This window comes from Phyllostomus hastatus, unplaced genomic scaffold (genome assembly GCF_019186645.2).
Source record: "Phyllostomus hastatus isolate PE091 unplaced genomic scaffold, TTU_PhHast_1.1 phas_scaffold_60, whole genome shotgun sequence".
NCBI lineage: Eukaryota > Metazoa > Chordata > Mammalia > Chiroptera > Phyllostomidae > Phyllostomus > Phyllostomus hastatus.
Window position 1 is genome coordinate 10,863,344 of NW_025334038.1, and position 13,427 is coordinate 10,876,770.

The 13,427-nt window shown below is 48.4% G+C and overlaps 2 protein-coding genes across 6 annotated transcripts in view; one reads left to right on the forward strand and one right to left on the reverse strand.

Annotated features, from left to right (window-relative positions):
- Window positions 1-7,074, forward strand: part of MGAT5 (alpha-1,6-mannosylglycoprotein 6-beta-N-acetylglucosaminyltransferase) — a 341,618-nt gene extending 334,544 nt beyond the window's left edge. For all 5 annotated transcript variants that reach the window (XM_045825932.1, XM_045825930.1, XM_045825931.1 and 2 more), the window contains one exon: window positions 1,231-7,074. In XM_045825932.1, coding sequence (XP_045681888.1) covers window positions 1,231-1,429 — 199 coding nt within the window. In that variant the 3' untranslated portion in view covers window positions 1,430-7,074. The remainder of the gene's footprint in view (window positions 1-1,230) is intronic.
- Window positions 7,075-8,275: 1,201 nt separating this feature from the next.
- TMEM163 (transmembrane protein 163) overlaps window positions 8,276-13,427 on the reverse strand; it is a 223,407-nt gene continuing 218,255 nt past the window's right edge. The window contains exon 8 of the mRNA XM_045826113.1: window positions 8,276-9,297. Coding sequence (XP_045682069.1) covers window positions 9,237-9,297 — 61 coding nt within the window. The 3' untranslated portion in view covers window positions 8,276-9,236. The remainder of the gene's footprint in view (window positions 9,298-13,427) is intronic.

Here is a 13,427-nt window from a genome sequence, read left to right on the forward strand (position 1 = left end):
GTGGCGGTCAGGGCGTCGTCCCCAGCAGGCTGCTTCCACCGAGGCCTCTGCGGCCATGCGCTCACACCCGGGAGGCTGGGCCCGGAGACCCAGGGGCTGGAGCAGGAGGGTCTCTTCGTGGCTTCTGACAGTTGTACCCCTGGCCATGGGGACTGAGACTAGTTGTAGACATTTCCACACTCCTGGTGAGCAGGGTACCAGACAGATCAGTTGACTTAAGACATACCAGCTGCTGAAATTCGCCTAGATTAAAAAAAAAATAGCATAAGCATAGCTGTTTGCCAAGGCCACACGCTGCATGGAAACCTGCAGTGCGCAGATGAGCTCTGGAGACCCCTTTGTGTGGCTTGGCCAGCGGGGGCATCTCGTGTTGGATGCGGAAGCCCCAAATCTCTGACTCATTTTCCTTTAGGAAGTCTGTAAAACCCACACTTCCTGCCCTCGGCTTCATGGTCCATGACCTGAACCCTCTGGGTCCCTCCGTCTCCCAGCTGACATGCCAAGACCAGAGGTGTTTGGGCGTTTAGAGACGTCACAGAGCTCTCTGGCAGCTGCAGAGCAAGATAAGAGGGAAAGCTGCCCTCTGGAGCAGCAGGAGCCCGACGGCAGCCCGGAGAGCCCCCCGAGTCCCTGCCACATGTACTGGAAACCGCCTGATTGATGTTGGCAAGGGCTCCGGGCCAGGGAGTTTGTCAGTCGGCTGCAGGAAGGCCAGAGGAGGCAGGAGTAACGGGGGCTGTGAGGGCGGGGGGTGTGATATGCTGCTTCTCTCCCAGTGTCTGGAAGCTTTCCAGGGGCAGCAGGAAACCTCAGGTTCCCCAGCTGGATCCCCACCTTGTCAGCAAGAATCAAGGCTTCTGTGAACCCAGTAAAATGCAGACGGCGGGCGTGTGGCTCAGTTCACGCCGTGGGGCCAGGGAGCAAGGCGGCCTAGCCCACCCCGCGTCTGCCAGGGCAGGGTGGTCACAGTGACGATGATGATTGTAATAATGACCCTTCCCCAGAGCTAGACTCGGCCCCGTGCTCTGTAAGCGCTGCTGTCCTTCCCGCACCTCCCCTTCCAGTGAAGGGTTGTCCATCCCCAGTTTACAGAAGAGGAAACTGAACCACAGAGAGGCTCAGTCATTCGTCCAGGGTCACAAATGGAGCCAGGACTCAAATCCAGGTCAGCCTGGCCCACCTGTACCTTCTCTGCATCTCCAACCCACAAGCCTTTCTCTTCCTCCTCAGGTACGAAGTGATCTGCCAAAGCTCAGAGCTGGCCAAGGACATCCTGGTGCCCTCTTACGACCCCAAGAACAAGCACTGTGTGTTTCAAGGTGACCTCCTGCTGTTCAGCTGTGCAGGCGCCCACCCCAGGCACCGGAGGATCTGCCCCTGCCGGGACTTCATCAAGGGCCAGGTGGCCCTCTGTGAAGACTGTCTATAGCGGCCACCGGCAGGGCCCTGCACGCCCTCTGCTGGGGAGGACAGCGACTCCAGCCCGGTCCTGGCAGAGCCAGGGGGCACACGTCATTCGGGGACTCTCGCCAGAGCCTGGATTTTTTGGTGGAAGGTTTCGATTTGGTGTTGCCCTGCTGGGGTCCGAGCATCACAGTGGAGTTTTCACCAAAACACAACAAGAGCAGACAGCAGGCCAGGAGCCTGGTTCTGCTCCCTGGCACAACTCTGTCTTGTTTTTTGAGGAGCAACTGTAGAGAGCGAATGTCAAGATTCATTTAAAACAAAAAACAGGAGGAGGAATTGAGCTGGTCGGAAAGAACTTTCTGTTGGAAACATTCCTAAATCCATTAACTTATTTATTTGGGAGGGCGGGCAGGGGATCAGGGAAGGGCAAAAAGGTCTTGATTACAGGTCTTGTTTCTTTGATTTTCCACTGTTTACCATCCACCTTCACTGTACTATTTTTTTTGTCTGCTTCGGCTGGGGTACAGGCAGGAGAGACAGTGCCCCGAGGCCCTGGGTGCACGCCTGAGGGTAGCTGTGGGTGTAGCCCCTTACAGTGGGTGACGGTGGGTGATGGCAGCACAAAAGACAGTCTTCTGTGTGTGCTTGAGGGGGGGCAGCCACAGGTCAGGCGCTGCCTCCCTGTAGGGGGGACAGCCCAGCCCGGGCAGGAAGTGCAAGGTTGAGAAACTGACACTGGGTGTGTGTGGTGAGTCCGCAGGGCAGGACTGAGAGAGCTAATTGAGACTCAGTCGTGATGTTTTGTCTGTGAGCTGGGACTGGACAGGAGTGAAGCTGGCCCCTGTGACCTGGTGCCATCCCTGCAGCTGGGCTCCAAACAGATGGGCTTGTTACATTCCCTGTAATGTCTGATATTGGACCGAAGTCCAAGGAATGGGATCTTGGTGAACTTGACATTGGCTGTGGGGGCAGGGGCAGGCTAGGATGAAACTGACTCACTGTCCTAGCCACTCACCTGTGGGGGTGGGGGCAGCTTTCACTCCAGGCACCAATATTCTGAGGAGGACAAGCCAGTTGCCAGCTTGCCCTGGCCAGACTCATCTGACGCCCCCTCTCCAGCCCTGGGGCCCCTGTGCTCTGCCTTGTGTGAGTTCCCCACCCCCACTAAGCACTGTTTCAGTGCTTTGGGTGCTTTCCTGTGAAGCCCTTGGCATCCCGTGCTGGTGAGAATGAACCCTCTCCTCCTCCTTAGAGAGTCTCCCTGTTGTGAGCTGTTGTGATACACCCAGCCCTCGGGGTGGTTCTCAGTGCCTTGGTGGCTCTGGCAGCCTTGGCTTCCCAGCACCCTGCATGCCCGGGGCAGCTGGCCCCGCCTCCAGCAGGCAGGACAGCTGGCCAGGCTAATGGCTGGGTGGGCCTTCGAGAAGTGAGACTAAAGGAAGGGCTGTTTCCTGACGACCAGAGCAAGTGGGGTCTTTAGGTGTGGAAAGTTAGATGCTGCCAGCTTTGCAATTCTTCCCTGGTACATAATACCAAATGCACAACCAGCCTTCTTTTTTTTTCCCTTAGATTTAGATTCTCGGTCTGAATCCCACCTCCAATCCTAGAGAATGGAGGGGGTGAGGAGGGACAGCTGGGGTCTCCGCCACCCCTGGTGGCCCCAGAATACATGTGCTAGGGAGAGTGCTGACCAGGAGGCCTGGGCCTAGCCACAACGGCACGAGTCCAAAGGAAACCTTAGTAATAGGGTGTGAGTAAGTGTGGGTGTGGGTGTGCTTTGAAGCTTTGCAAGGGCAGTTTCCTGCAGTAGGAAGAGAAATAACTGCCTTCCATGCTGTTAGGAATTGCTTTTCCCTGTGAAAGGGCCTCTTGGCTGCACCCTAAATTGTGGGAATTTGCTTGAGTTCTCTGCCCTGAGATTCCTAGGCCGGTGCCGCCCTCTCCTGGACTCTTTCAGGAGCTTCCAATGATGAGCATGTCAGTGTAGGCATTAGACCAGCAGGGGGAGCCTGCGGGCCAAGACCAATTTCCCACACTCCACAAGGCTAACTTATTTTGCAAAGGGCTGTTTAAATAAGCACAGGAACTCAGAAAGCAAGAGAGGTGGAAAGCTACATTCTGCAGAAAGATGCTGTGCCTACCTTGTGTTCCAGAAGCTGCAAAGATTGTTTGCTGGCTGCCCCAGCTCTGGTCCTCCCCTTTTCTCCTCTCTATATCAGGACCCTCGAGTCAGGCAGTCCAGCGGGAGAGCCAGCCCAGTATTGGTCGAGGTGATGCAGAGTTCCGCAGGGGGGCTGCTGCACATGAGGCAGACCAACCCACACTCCACATGGTGAAGGCATTATCCACAGAGGCAGTGACACAGGAGAGGTGCTGGCTGCCGGGCCCCAGCAGACTTAGCCGTGGGCCAGTGGTCCACAGCAGGGAACTTGGGAGGGCCCTGCATCTGCCCTGCGTGCTGGGCCCTGCCTGTCCTGGAGGAAGGCGCCTCTCAGGGTGTGGGCCTTGGGTGATTTTTGTTAACAGAGCCCTAGACCAGCACGTAACTGGTAACAGTCCCACACTGAGAGATGTCCTCAGCCAGGATCAGCGTCTTCCTGTGCTAGGAGCGTATCTAGCCCAGTCTGTAAGTTTTTGTACATTTTTTTTCCTAAGTGAAATTTGCCCCCTCCCCACTGTGATCTTGGGTTCTTAAAAAACTTGAGGGAAAACATTTAACTAATTTATTAAAAGAGAAAAAGCTTTCCTTTGACATGTAAACACTTTCAGGAGTAAAAGCTCCTCAAGGGGGAAACACACTTTTAATGCCAGTAAACACCTCATTTTATTTTTTGTATGTAATTTGATTTGCACATGTACAAACAGAGAGGGGTCTTTTTGCATTTTTGCTTAGATTGGGGTTTTGTCTCTGCTTATAGTTTTTTGTGTGTGTTTGCTGTATGTTTGGAAATATTGAGAGTCCATTTGTTTATTGATATTTATTGTTTCTCTGATGTGCCTTTTCACTTTTCTTTGGGGTTGGTTTTTGGAATCTGGGTGCTGTTGAAGGAAGACAGCAGAATCCTGCAGCTTGGAGATGGGACCTGTCCTTTATCACTGTGGAAGCTCAGGCTGGGCACCAGCAACACCCTTCAAGCCCCCTAGGCCACCACATGTACGCACATGCTCCCCCATGCAGCCTGAGAACCCCAAGAGAAGTGCTGGCTTTCTCAAGACCAGCCCACACCTTCCCCAGCTGCTCGGTCACGGTCACATCTTCGGGTCTGGGGGCTGCTGGCTGCCCATGTGCCAGTGGGCCTGTGCTCCATGCACCCAGGCATGTGGGAGGTGTGGCCCGAAAAGACAACCAGCCCTAGCTGAGGGGTTGCACTGACGGGGAGCAGTACCCACTGAGCTCATGAGTAGCACCAGCCCATAAACACTTTATCTGGTTCACATCATGAAGGGGAAGGGATATGCATACCTTTGTTGTGTCCGTAGTGAACACAGCGTTTAATAAAAGTGACTGTTGGGCTCCACTTGGGAGCGGAGGCCCGGTGCTTCTCACAGGCCACGAAGGCATCCGTGACAGGCTGACGGAAACTGTGTGTTCACAGGTGGGTTTGTGCTTTCCAGACCAGACCCCGGCAGGCCCCCCCGTTTCTCCACGGCGGTTTATTACCTGGATTGTGTGTGTGATTGGGATATTACCATCCTCTTCCATGGCCCCCAAATTCTCGATTTAAAAAAGTCCATTTTGTTAAACGACAGGCTCTGTTGTATGTGCTACCATCCCAAGCCTGGATTGTTTTATTTATTTAAAAAAAAAGTTTTCACATTGGCTTCATTCTAATTCCATCCATCCCTATAGGGCTACAGAGCAACTTCACATGAGGAGATGGATGGACATAAATAGATTCAGTCTTCTTTATGAAGGTAGGGATTTCCTAAAGCAGAGGGCGAGTTCCTTTCATTCTTGTTGGCTTCCACAAAAAGTGGAAAACCAAGTTTTTATCGCAAAAGGCCAAATTAGCTGTATAGTCTCAGATGCAGGAAAAAAAATTAACCTAGCTTTCTTAGCACTTAGGGGTTTTGTGAGGATTCGGTGTTTAGCAGTGTCTGGCACATAGTAAGCCCTAGTAGATGTTAAATATTGTTGTTGTTATTAGCATTTCACAAAACTTGAGAAATAAAGAGCTGAGCTCACTCCCTATCAGTTGATTCATGTAATACCTACGTGAAACTGTCCTGGGTTGATGGAATGTTGTAGAGGTTCACGGACTTAGCACATCCACGGCCCCGGCCCACCCTGCTGCTGGGGACGTCTCTGTGACCCTGCATGCACTGACTGATCTGAAAACGTGCCTGACTTCAGCACCAGACGAAACCAGGCTGCAGGGACTTGTGCACAGATGACAAGGGTGACCTCTGGCCCCATGCAGGACCTCACCCCACTGATGCCTCCTGGACCATTCCAGAGTTTTTCTTTATGCAACTTCTTGAGCTAGAAATTAAGGTGAATGTTCTCATTGACTGTACCCCTTAAAAGTTAACTGTATTCCTCTAAAGTGTCGTAAGACAGGCTTTTCTGTTTTGAAGGGGACAGGAACAACCAATTGAACTTACTCATTCCCTAGGAAGTCCCTTTGCTGCCCCCTGCTGGTCAGGGTGGCTCCTCCACAGTCCAGTCCACAGGGATCAGACTCCTGGGCGGGTCAGCTGTGACGTGTTTGCGTGGGCCCCAGCCTCAGAGGAGATGCCCTTCTGCCCCAGACCGCTGCAGCTAGCCTGAGGGACCCCAAAACTATCCCACCTTCCTGGTGAAGCCATGGGCAGAGGCAGGGAGAATATCTTGAGAACCATTCCCAGAGGCTGCTCGTGGTTCAGTGATTTTTTTCCCCAAATCGCCCAAATACCAGTTCACTCTCTGTTTGGCTGAGGTGTTAGCCTCTTGCTCCCTGATCTGGAGCTGCATGTCCTCTCCTGTCTCGGTGCTCTTCTGGATGGACTGCAGTTGTGGACTATGGAGCAATTGTTGGAGTCCTGTCTTCAAGTTCCTTTGTTTTCAGCAGAATCAGCAGTCTTAGACTTTGGTGGGTATAGGACTAGAATTTACCTCCTTCAAAGCATCATTTCCTCTGTCCCTGATTCTGTGGAGCCTTAGATTGGTTCCCCTGCTCCTACAGTTGGCAAGGCGTGGCAAAGGCATGACAGGCCAGCATGTGCTCGTAGGACAGTCGGGTGTGTCTGGATGGTGTGGGTCAGGGGCACCAGCGAGCACTTGCCGTGCTGGAGGTCTGAAAGCCTGGCTGGGACAGCAGGGTGGGGCCTTGGCACAGTCTGCCACCTCTGCCAAAGGGGAGATGGGGCAAACTTGGGAAACATTTTGTTCACTGTCCTGCCCAGGTGTTAGTAGGACAATACCGAACAATCGATGCCAAAGGAGATGGTGGTGTCTTTTCTACTGTAGCTGCTGTCACTACGTTGATGTCTTTGAGCTAATGACCGTTCGCATCTGTGTCTTCACACAGCTCCTGGTTCACTCTGGGGTTAAGTAGGGCAGGGCTCTGCAGGTGTGCTGTGGCCGTCCAAACATCCTGTACCGGCATAGAGAACACTGCTGTGTTTCCCACTGTTGTAGACAAAACTAGGGAGAACTTTATTTTTCAATAAACTTTTCTTGTGTGACAGGTGGGAGTGATCTTTGGGGGGCTGGGCCGGGGTGGGGCAGGGCCACCTGTGGGTCATAGCCCAGCCACATCCCCCATGCTGGCGTCACTACTGCATTTCCCCATTTGCAGCCGCTGCTGAAAACGCTGGGAGGTCACGTGGACGGAGCAGAGGACGAGGGGTTCACCGCTGAGTATTCTGTCCCTTAGCGTCACGTCCACCAGTAACTGATTTCAGAGTATTCACCTAGAAGGGAGTGAACTTGAAAGTGGACAGATGGAGCATGTTTTTTGAGATAGCTGCACTACAGCAGATGTTTAAAAATCTTTAAGGATGTGCTAGTAAAATAGTCCCTGAAAAGGCTCAGGGCCTGTTGGAGCTGGAGTCCATGTCCCCCTCACAAAGAGGACTCTGTGACACAGGACACTGTGACACAGGACTTTGACACAGGCCCGTGAGCATTTGGCAAGGCACGCACCCTGGAAACGAGGGAGGTCAAACCCACGCTCACACCAGGGGCTTGTGGGCATCGACGCGGGAGGCATGGCTCGGCCCGAGACGGCACAGCATCCCTCAAGCTCTGCCCTGAACAGGGACAGCACACAGTTCCCAGATACAGCACAGTGGGTGTGCACCAGTCCCAGAAATGTGCCCAGAAAAATGTGAGTGTGCGTAAGTTTAGGGGAGGCTACACCCTAGCTTCCTTTCCCCGACCTCCCACACTGTATAGTAAATGTACAGGAAACCCACAGAAAAGAAACCTGTTGAATCTAGCATTTCCCAGTCCTGTTTGAACAGTCAACCCTTTATTCCATGTAGCACATTAACACCCTACAGAGCTGCTGGAGGAAGCTGCGCTGGCAGCACCAGACTGAACCGAGGTCAGTGACCTCTAAGACCAAACCACTTTCCTTTAACCAGCCTGAAATGGCTGGTGGGAGATAGGGTGTGGGCAGCAGGGGTGCAGTCTGGGGAGCAGCTGTCCCTCAGTCTGGCAAGGTCAGCCCAAGGGCCTCGGGCACCACCGAGTCAATGTGTGGCCACTCCCCACCCCCGGGGCGGGTGGGCCTGCCCCCACAGAGGCACAGAGCCTCTCACCGCAGTGCTTCGGCATCTCCGCCCCCACTCCACCGGGAACAGGTGACCCTGCCATGTCATCCCTCAGCCACAACAGCAAAGCTGCCCGTGACGGTGACAACTCTCAAAGAGAACCTCCCCATACCATACGAAACAGGTAAAGGTCTTTATTGGTCAGACACTGCCGCCCGGCCGGACAAGCATCAGTGCTAGAGGTATACAGACTGTTGTGTGCTGGGAAACATTTCACAGAATCTATACTCAACGTTACATAAACTGAAGACACCTTGCTCCTTACAGAGGAATCCGCCACCTCTAACAGACTGCAATGTACCATCACCACTTAACACAGCATATAGATATATGCACATAGGGGTCGATTATATCATTATTTATTACAAATAAACTGGTTTCACATCTGTCAAAAATGGAGGTTCTGAATTTACAAGGAAGGGTCATGTGCTTAGTTCATCCATGCAAAGCTCATACATACATCACTAAGTACTTGAAAAATAGAATGGTCTCCTTTTGAACAAATCTGTTTAGATTTAGGATTAGTAAAACAGTATGAAACTAATGAAATATATCGATAGAAATTAGGAAGTGCTATATACTGATGGTTCTGGGCATGTAAAGGGGTGAGGGACACACGATGCGTTCGGTCTTCCCTTCAATCTGCCGGGAGGTGAGACAGAGGCTCCAGACGCCCAGGTGGCTGGAGCCCGTCCAGAGGAGGTGGGTCTGGGCAGTCGCCATCTAGTTCAGGCCTTGAGCACCACAGAAAAACTTTCTGCCAAACGGAGATCTTATCCCACCCACAAGAACCCTTTTACTCCTGAAACTAGAAAAGGTGAGTTCCCACTGGGAATGGGAAACCAGTCTCCCCTCCTATGCACGTCAGTCGTCCTATTGGGTGTAGGGGGCAGTGGAGTGAGGGGAGCAGTGCAGACCGACCTGCGGGGCAGGCCGCGTTCCCGTGAACACACACTTTCCGAAGAAGAAACTGGATGTTCAGATAAATGTTGGCACCGTCCGCCTTTGTGGAAATGTCGTCCTGACAGTCTTCATGCACACGCAGAACTGGCTGGCGGCTCTGGCCCTCCTCACTCGAACATCTCATAGTGGCGCGTCTGCCTCACCCTGGGTACCATGTCGATGAGGAGTCTGCAGAGAGGGAACAGAGAGGTCACCCCTGGGGTGCGGCACTTGGGGGAGCAGACAGCAGAGGCAACTGCAGCCTCTTAAAGCATGTGATTCGGTGGTTTTTAGTATGTGCACAGATGGCCCAATCACCGCCGCCTCCTAGTTCCAGAACGTTTCCCTCAACCCAAGACACCCACTTGCGTCACTCCCTTCTCCCCCCGCCCCGGACCACTAGTACATGTTCCCCAATTGAGAAAATACTTAATTTATAAAAGTGGACATGTGCACAAGTTCTTTACAACTCACCTAATTGTTGAAAGTATAAAACTGAATGTTTTGTTTTTCCATATACTTTGTTTTCAGATTCCAAGTATCAGTGAGATCATATGGTATTTGTCTCTCTCTGTCTGAGTTGCCTCACTTAGCATCATGCTTCCCAGGTCCATCCATGTGGTGGCAAATGTAAGATTCTTCCTTCACGGCAGAATCACATTCCCTTGTATGTAGGACCCACACCTTGTCTATCCCCTCATCTATCCATGGACACTTAGGCTGCCTCAGTATCTTGGTTATTGTAAATAATGCTGCATATATCTTTTTTAATTAGTGTTTTAGATTTCTCTGGATAAATACCCAGAAGTGGGATTTTGGTATGTGGTTACACCTATTTTTAATTTTTTGAGGAACCTCCATACTGTTTCCCACAGTGGCTACACCAATTTACAGTCCCATGAACAGTGCCCAAGGGTTTCCTCTTCACCACATCCTTGCTGACATTTGTTAGACTTGCTGACAATAGTCATTCTGATACGTGTGAGGTGGTGGCTCACTGTGTTTTTAATTTGCCTGTCGCTGATGATTAGTGATGTTGAGTATCTTTTGATATGTCTGTTGGCCATAATATGTCCTCTTTAGAGAAATGTCTATTCAGGTCCTCTGCACATTTTTTAATCAGAATGTTAGGGGTTTGGTTGTTTTGTGTTGGTGTTTATGATTTCTTTATATGTTTTGGAAATTAATCCCTTATGGGATATATCATTGGTGCATATCTTCTCCCATGCAGTAGGTTCTGTTTTGTTGGTTTCTTCACTGTGCAAAAACTTTTTAGTTTGATATATTCCCACTTGTTTATTTTTTCATTTCCCTTGACCAAGAAGACATAAGTCACAAAAATATTACTAAGAGTGATGTCAAAGAGTCTACTGCGCCCTTTGTTTTCTTCTAGGAGTTTTATGGTTCCAGGTCTTATACTTGTCTTCAATCTTTTCAGTTTATTTTTTTATATGGTATCAGAAAGTGGTCTAGTTTCATTCTTTTGTACATGTCTGTTTTCCAACACCAATTATTGAAGATATTATCTTTAGCCCATTGTTTATTCTTGTCTTCTTTGTCATAAATTAACTGACCATATCGTTGTGGGTTTATCTCTGGGCTCTCTTTTTCTGTCCCATTGATCTATGTGTCTGTTTTTATGACAGTACCATGCTGGTTTGATTACTACAGCATTGTAGTATAGTTTGATGTCAGGTAGTGTGATAAACCTCCTACTTTGTTCTTCTTTCTCAAGATAACTTTGGCTATTTGGAGTCTTTTGTGGTTCCATATAATTTGTTCTAGTTCTGTGAAAATGCCGTTAGTATTCCGATAGGGATCACACTGACTCTATAGATTTCCTGGCATAGTGTGGGCATTTTAACTATGTTAATTCTTCCAGTTCTTGAGCACAGTGTAGCCTTCCATTTATTTGTATCTTCAATTTTTTTCTTCAGCATCTTACAGTTTTTCCAAGTACAGGGATTTTGCTTCCTCAGTTAAATTTACTTCTATGTATTCATCTCGATGCTAAATAGGATTGTTTTCTTAATTTCTCTTTCTGAATATTAATTTTGTATCCTGCTACTTTACTGAATATGTTTATTAGTCCTCGTAGTCTTTTTGGTGGAATCTTCAGGGTTCTGTCTATATACTATCATGTCATCTGCAAATAATGACAGTTTTACTTCTTCCTTTCCAAGTTGGATGGCTTTTATTTCATTTTCTTCTCTGATGTTGAGTAAAAGTGGTGAAAGTGGACATCCTTGTCTTGTTTCCTACCTTAAAGACAAAATTTTCAGCTTTTCACCATTGACTATGATGCTAGCTGTGTGTTTGTCGTATGGGGCCTTTATTAAATTGAGGTATGTTCCCTCTACATCTACTTTGCTGAGAGTTTTCATCATAAATAGATGCTGGATTTTGTCAAATGCTTTTTCTGCATGTATTGATATTATCATATGATTTTTATCCTTCATTTTGTTTATGTGATGTATCACGTTAATTGATTTTGGGGTATTGAACCAATCTTGCATCCCAGGAATAAATTCCACTTGATCATAGTGTATGACCTTTTTAATGTATTGCTGAATTCAGTTTAATATTCTGCTGGGGATTTTTGCATCTATGTTCAACAAACATATTGGCCTATAATTTTCTTCTTTGTAGTGTCTTTGGTTTTGGTATCAGGGTAGTGACTACCATAACATGAATTTAGGAGCCTCCCCTCCTCTTAAGAAAGATAGGTGTTAAATTCTTCTTTGTTTGATAAAATTCACCTATGAAGCCATCTGGTCCAGGGCTTTTGTTGGTTGGAAGTTTTTTGATTACTGATTCAATTTTGATAGCAATTATTGGTCTGTGCAGATTTTCTGTTTCTTGTATTATTCTAGGAATTTCTTCCAGGTAGCCCAGTTTGTTGGCATAAAATTGTTCATAGGATTTTCTTATAATCCTTTGTATATCTGTGATGTCACTTGTCCATTTTTCTTTTTTAATCTTTTCTTTTAATTTTTCAATTACAGTTACCATATAATATTAGTTTCAGGTGTAGATCCCTGTGATTAGAAATTTATATAACTTACTGAGAGATCATCCCAATAAAACTCATACCCTTCTCACACATACATAGTTATTGACTGTACTCCCCATGCTGTACTTTACATCCCCATGACTGTTCTGTAACAACCAAATTTGTGCTTCTTAATCCCTTCACCTTTCTTACCCATTTTCTCAACCCCCCTCCCATCTGCCAGCCATCAAAATGTTCTCTGTATCTACGAGTCTGCTTTTGCTCTGCTTGCCCATTTGTTTTTTAGATTCAACTGTTGACAGATAAGTATTTATTGATATTTTATTATTCATAACTTTTATCTTTTTTCTTCTTCTTCTTCTTAAGAATGCCCTTTTACATTTCATGTAATACTGGTTTGGTGGTAATGAACTCCTTTAGCTTTTTCTTGTCTTGGAAGCTCCTTATGTGTCCTTAGGTTCTAAATGATAGCTTTGCTGGGTACAGTAATCGTGGTTGTAGGTCCTTATTTTTTATAACTCTGAGTATTTCATGCCAATCCCTTCTGCTCTGCAAAGTATCTGCTGAGAAATCAGCTGCCAGTCTAACAGGAGCTCCCTTGTAAATAACTAACTGCTTTCCACTTGCTGTTTTTAAGATTTTCTCTTTGTCTTTTTAACCTTTGGCCTTTTAATTATGATGCGTCTTGCTGTCAGCCTCTTTGGGTTCGTCTTGTTTGGGACCCTCTGTGTTCCCTGGGCCAGATTAGTAGGTTTTCAAGTCATTATTTCTTCAGATGGGTTTTCAATCCCTTGCTCCCCCTCTTCTCCTTCTGGTACCCCTATGATACAAATGTTGTTAGTCTTGATGTTTTCCCTTAAACTATCCTTATTTTTAAATATTCTTTCTTTTTGCTGTTCCAACTGGGTATTTCCTACTGCCTTTTCTTACAGATCACTAATTCGATCCTCAGTGTTTTAAGCTCTGTATCTGATAGATTGCTTAGCTCTCACGTTTAGTTCTTTTTCTGGAGTTTTCTCTTTTTTCATTTGGGGCATGTTTCTTTGTCTCCTCTTTTTGGTTGCCTGTCCGTGTTTGCTTCTGTGCATTAGGTAGATCTGCTATGTCTCACACGGTCTTGGTAGAGTGGCCTTATGTAGTGTCCTGGGGGCCCTCTGGTGCACTCTCCCTGGTCGCCTGAGCCAGGTGCTCCAGAGGTGTCCCTTGTGTGGGCTTTGTGCCCCCCTGTGCAGTACAGCTTTGACTGCTGTTGGCACATCAGTGGGTGGGGCTGACCCTCAGGCTGTCTGCCTGTCCATGAGTACAG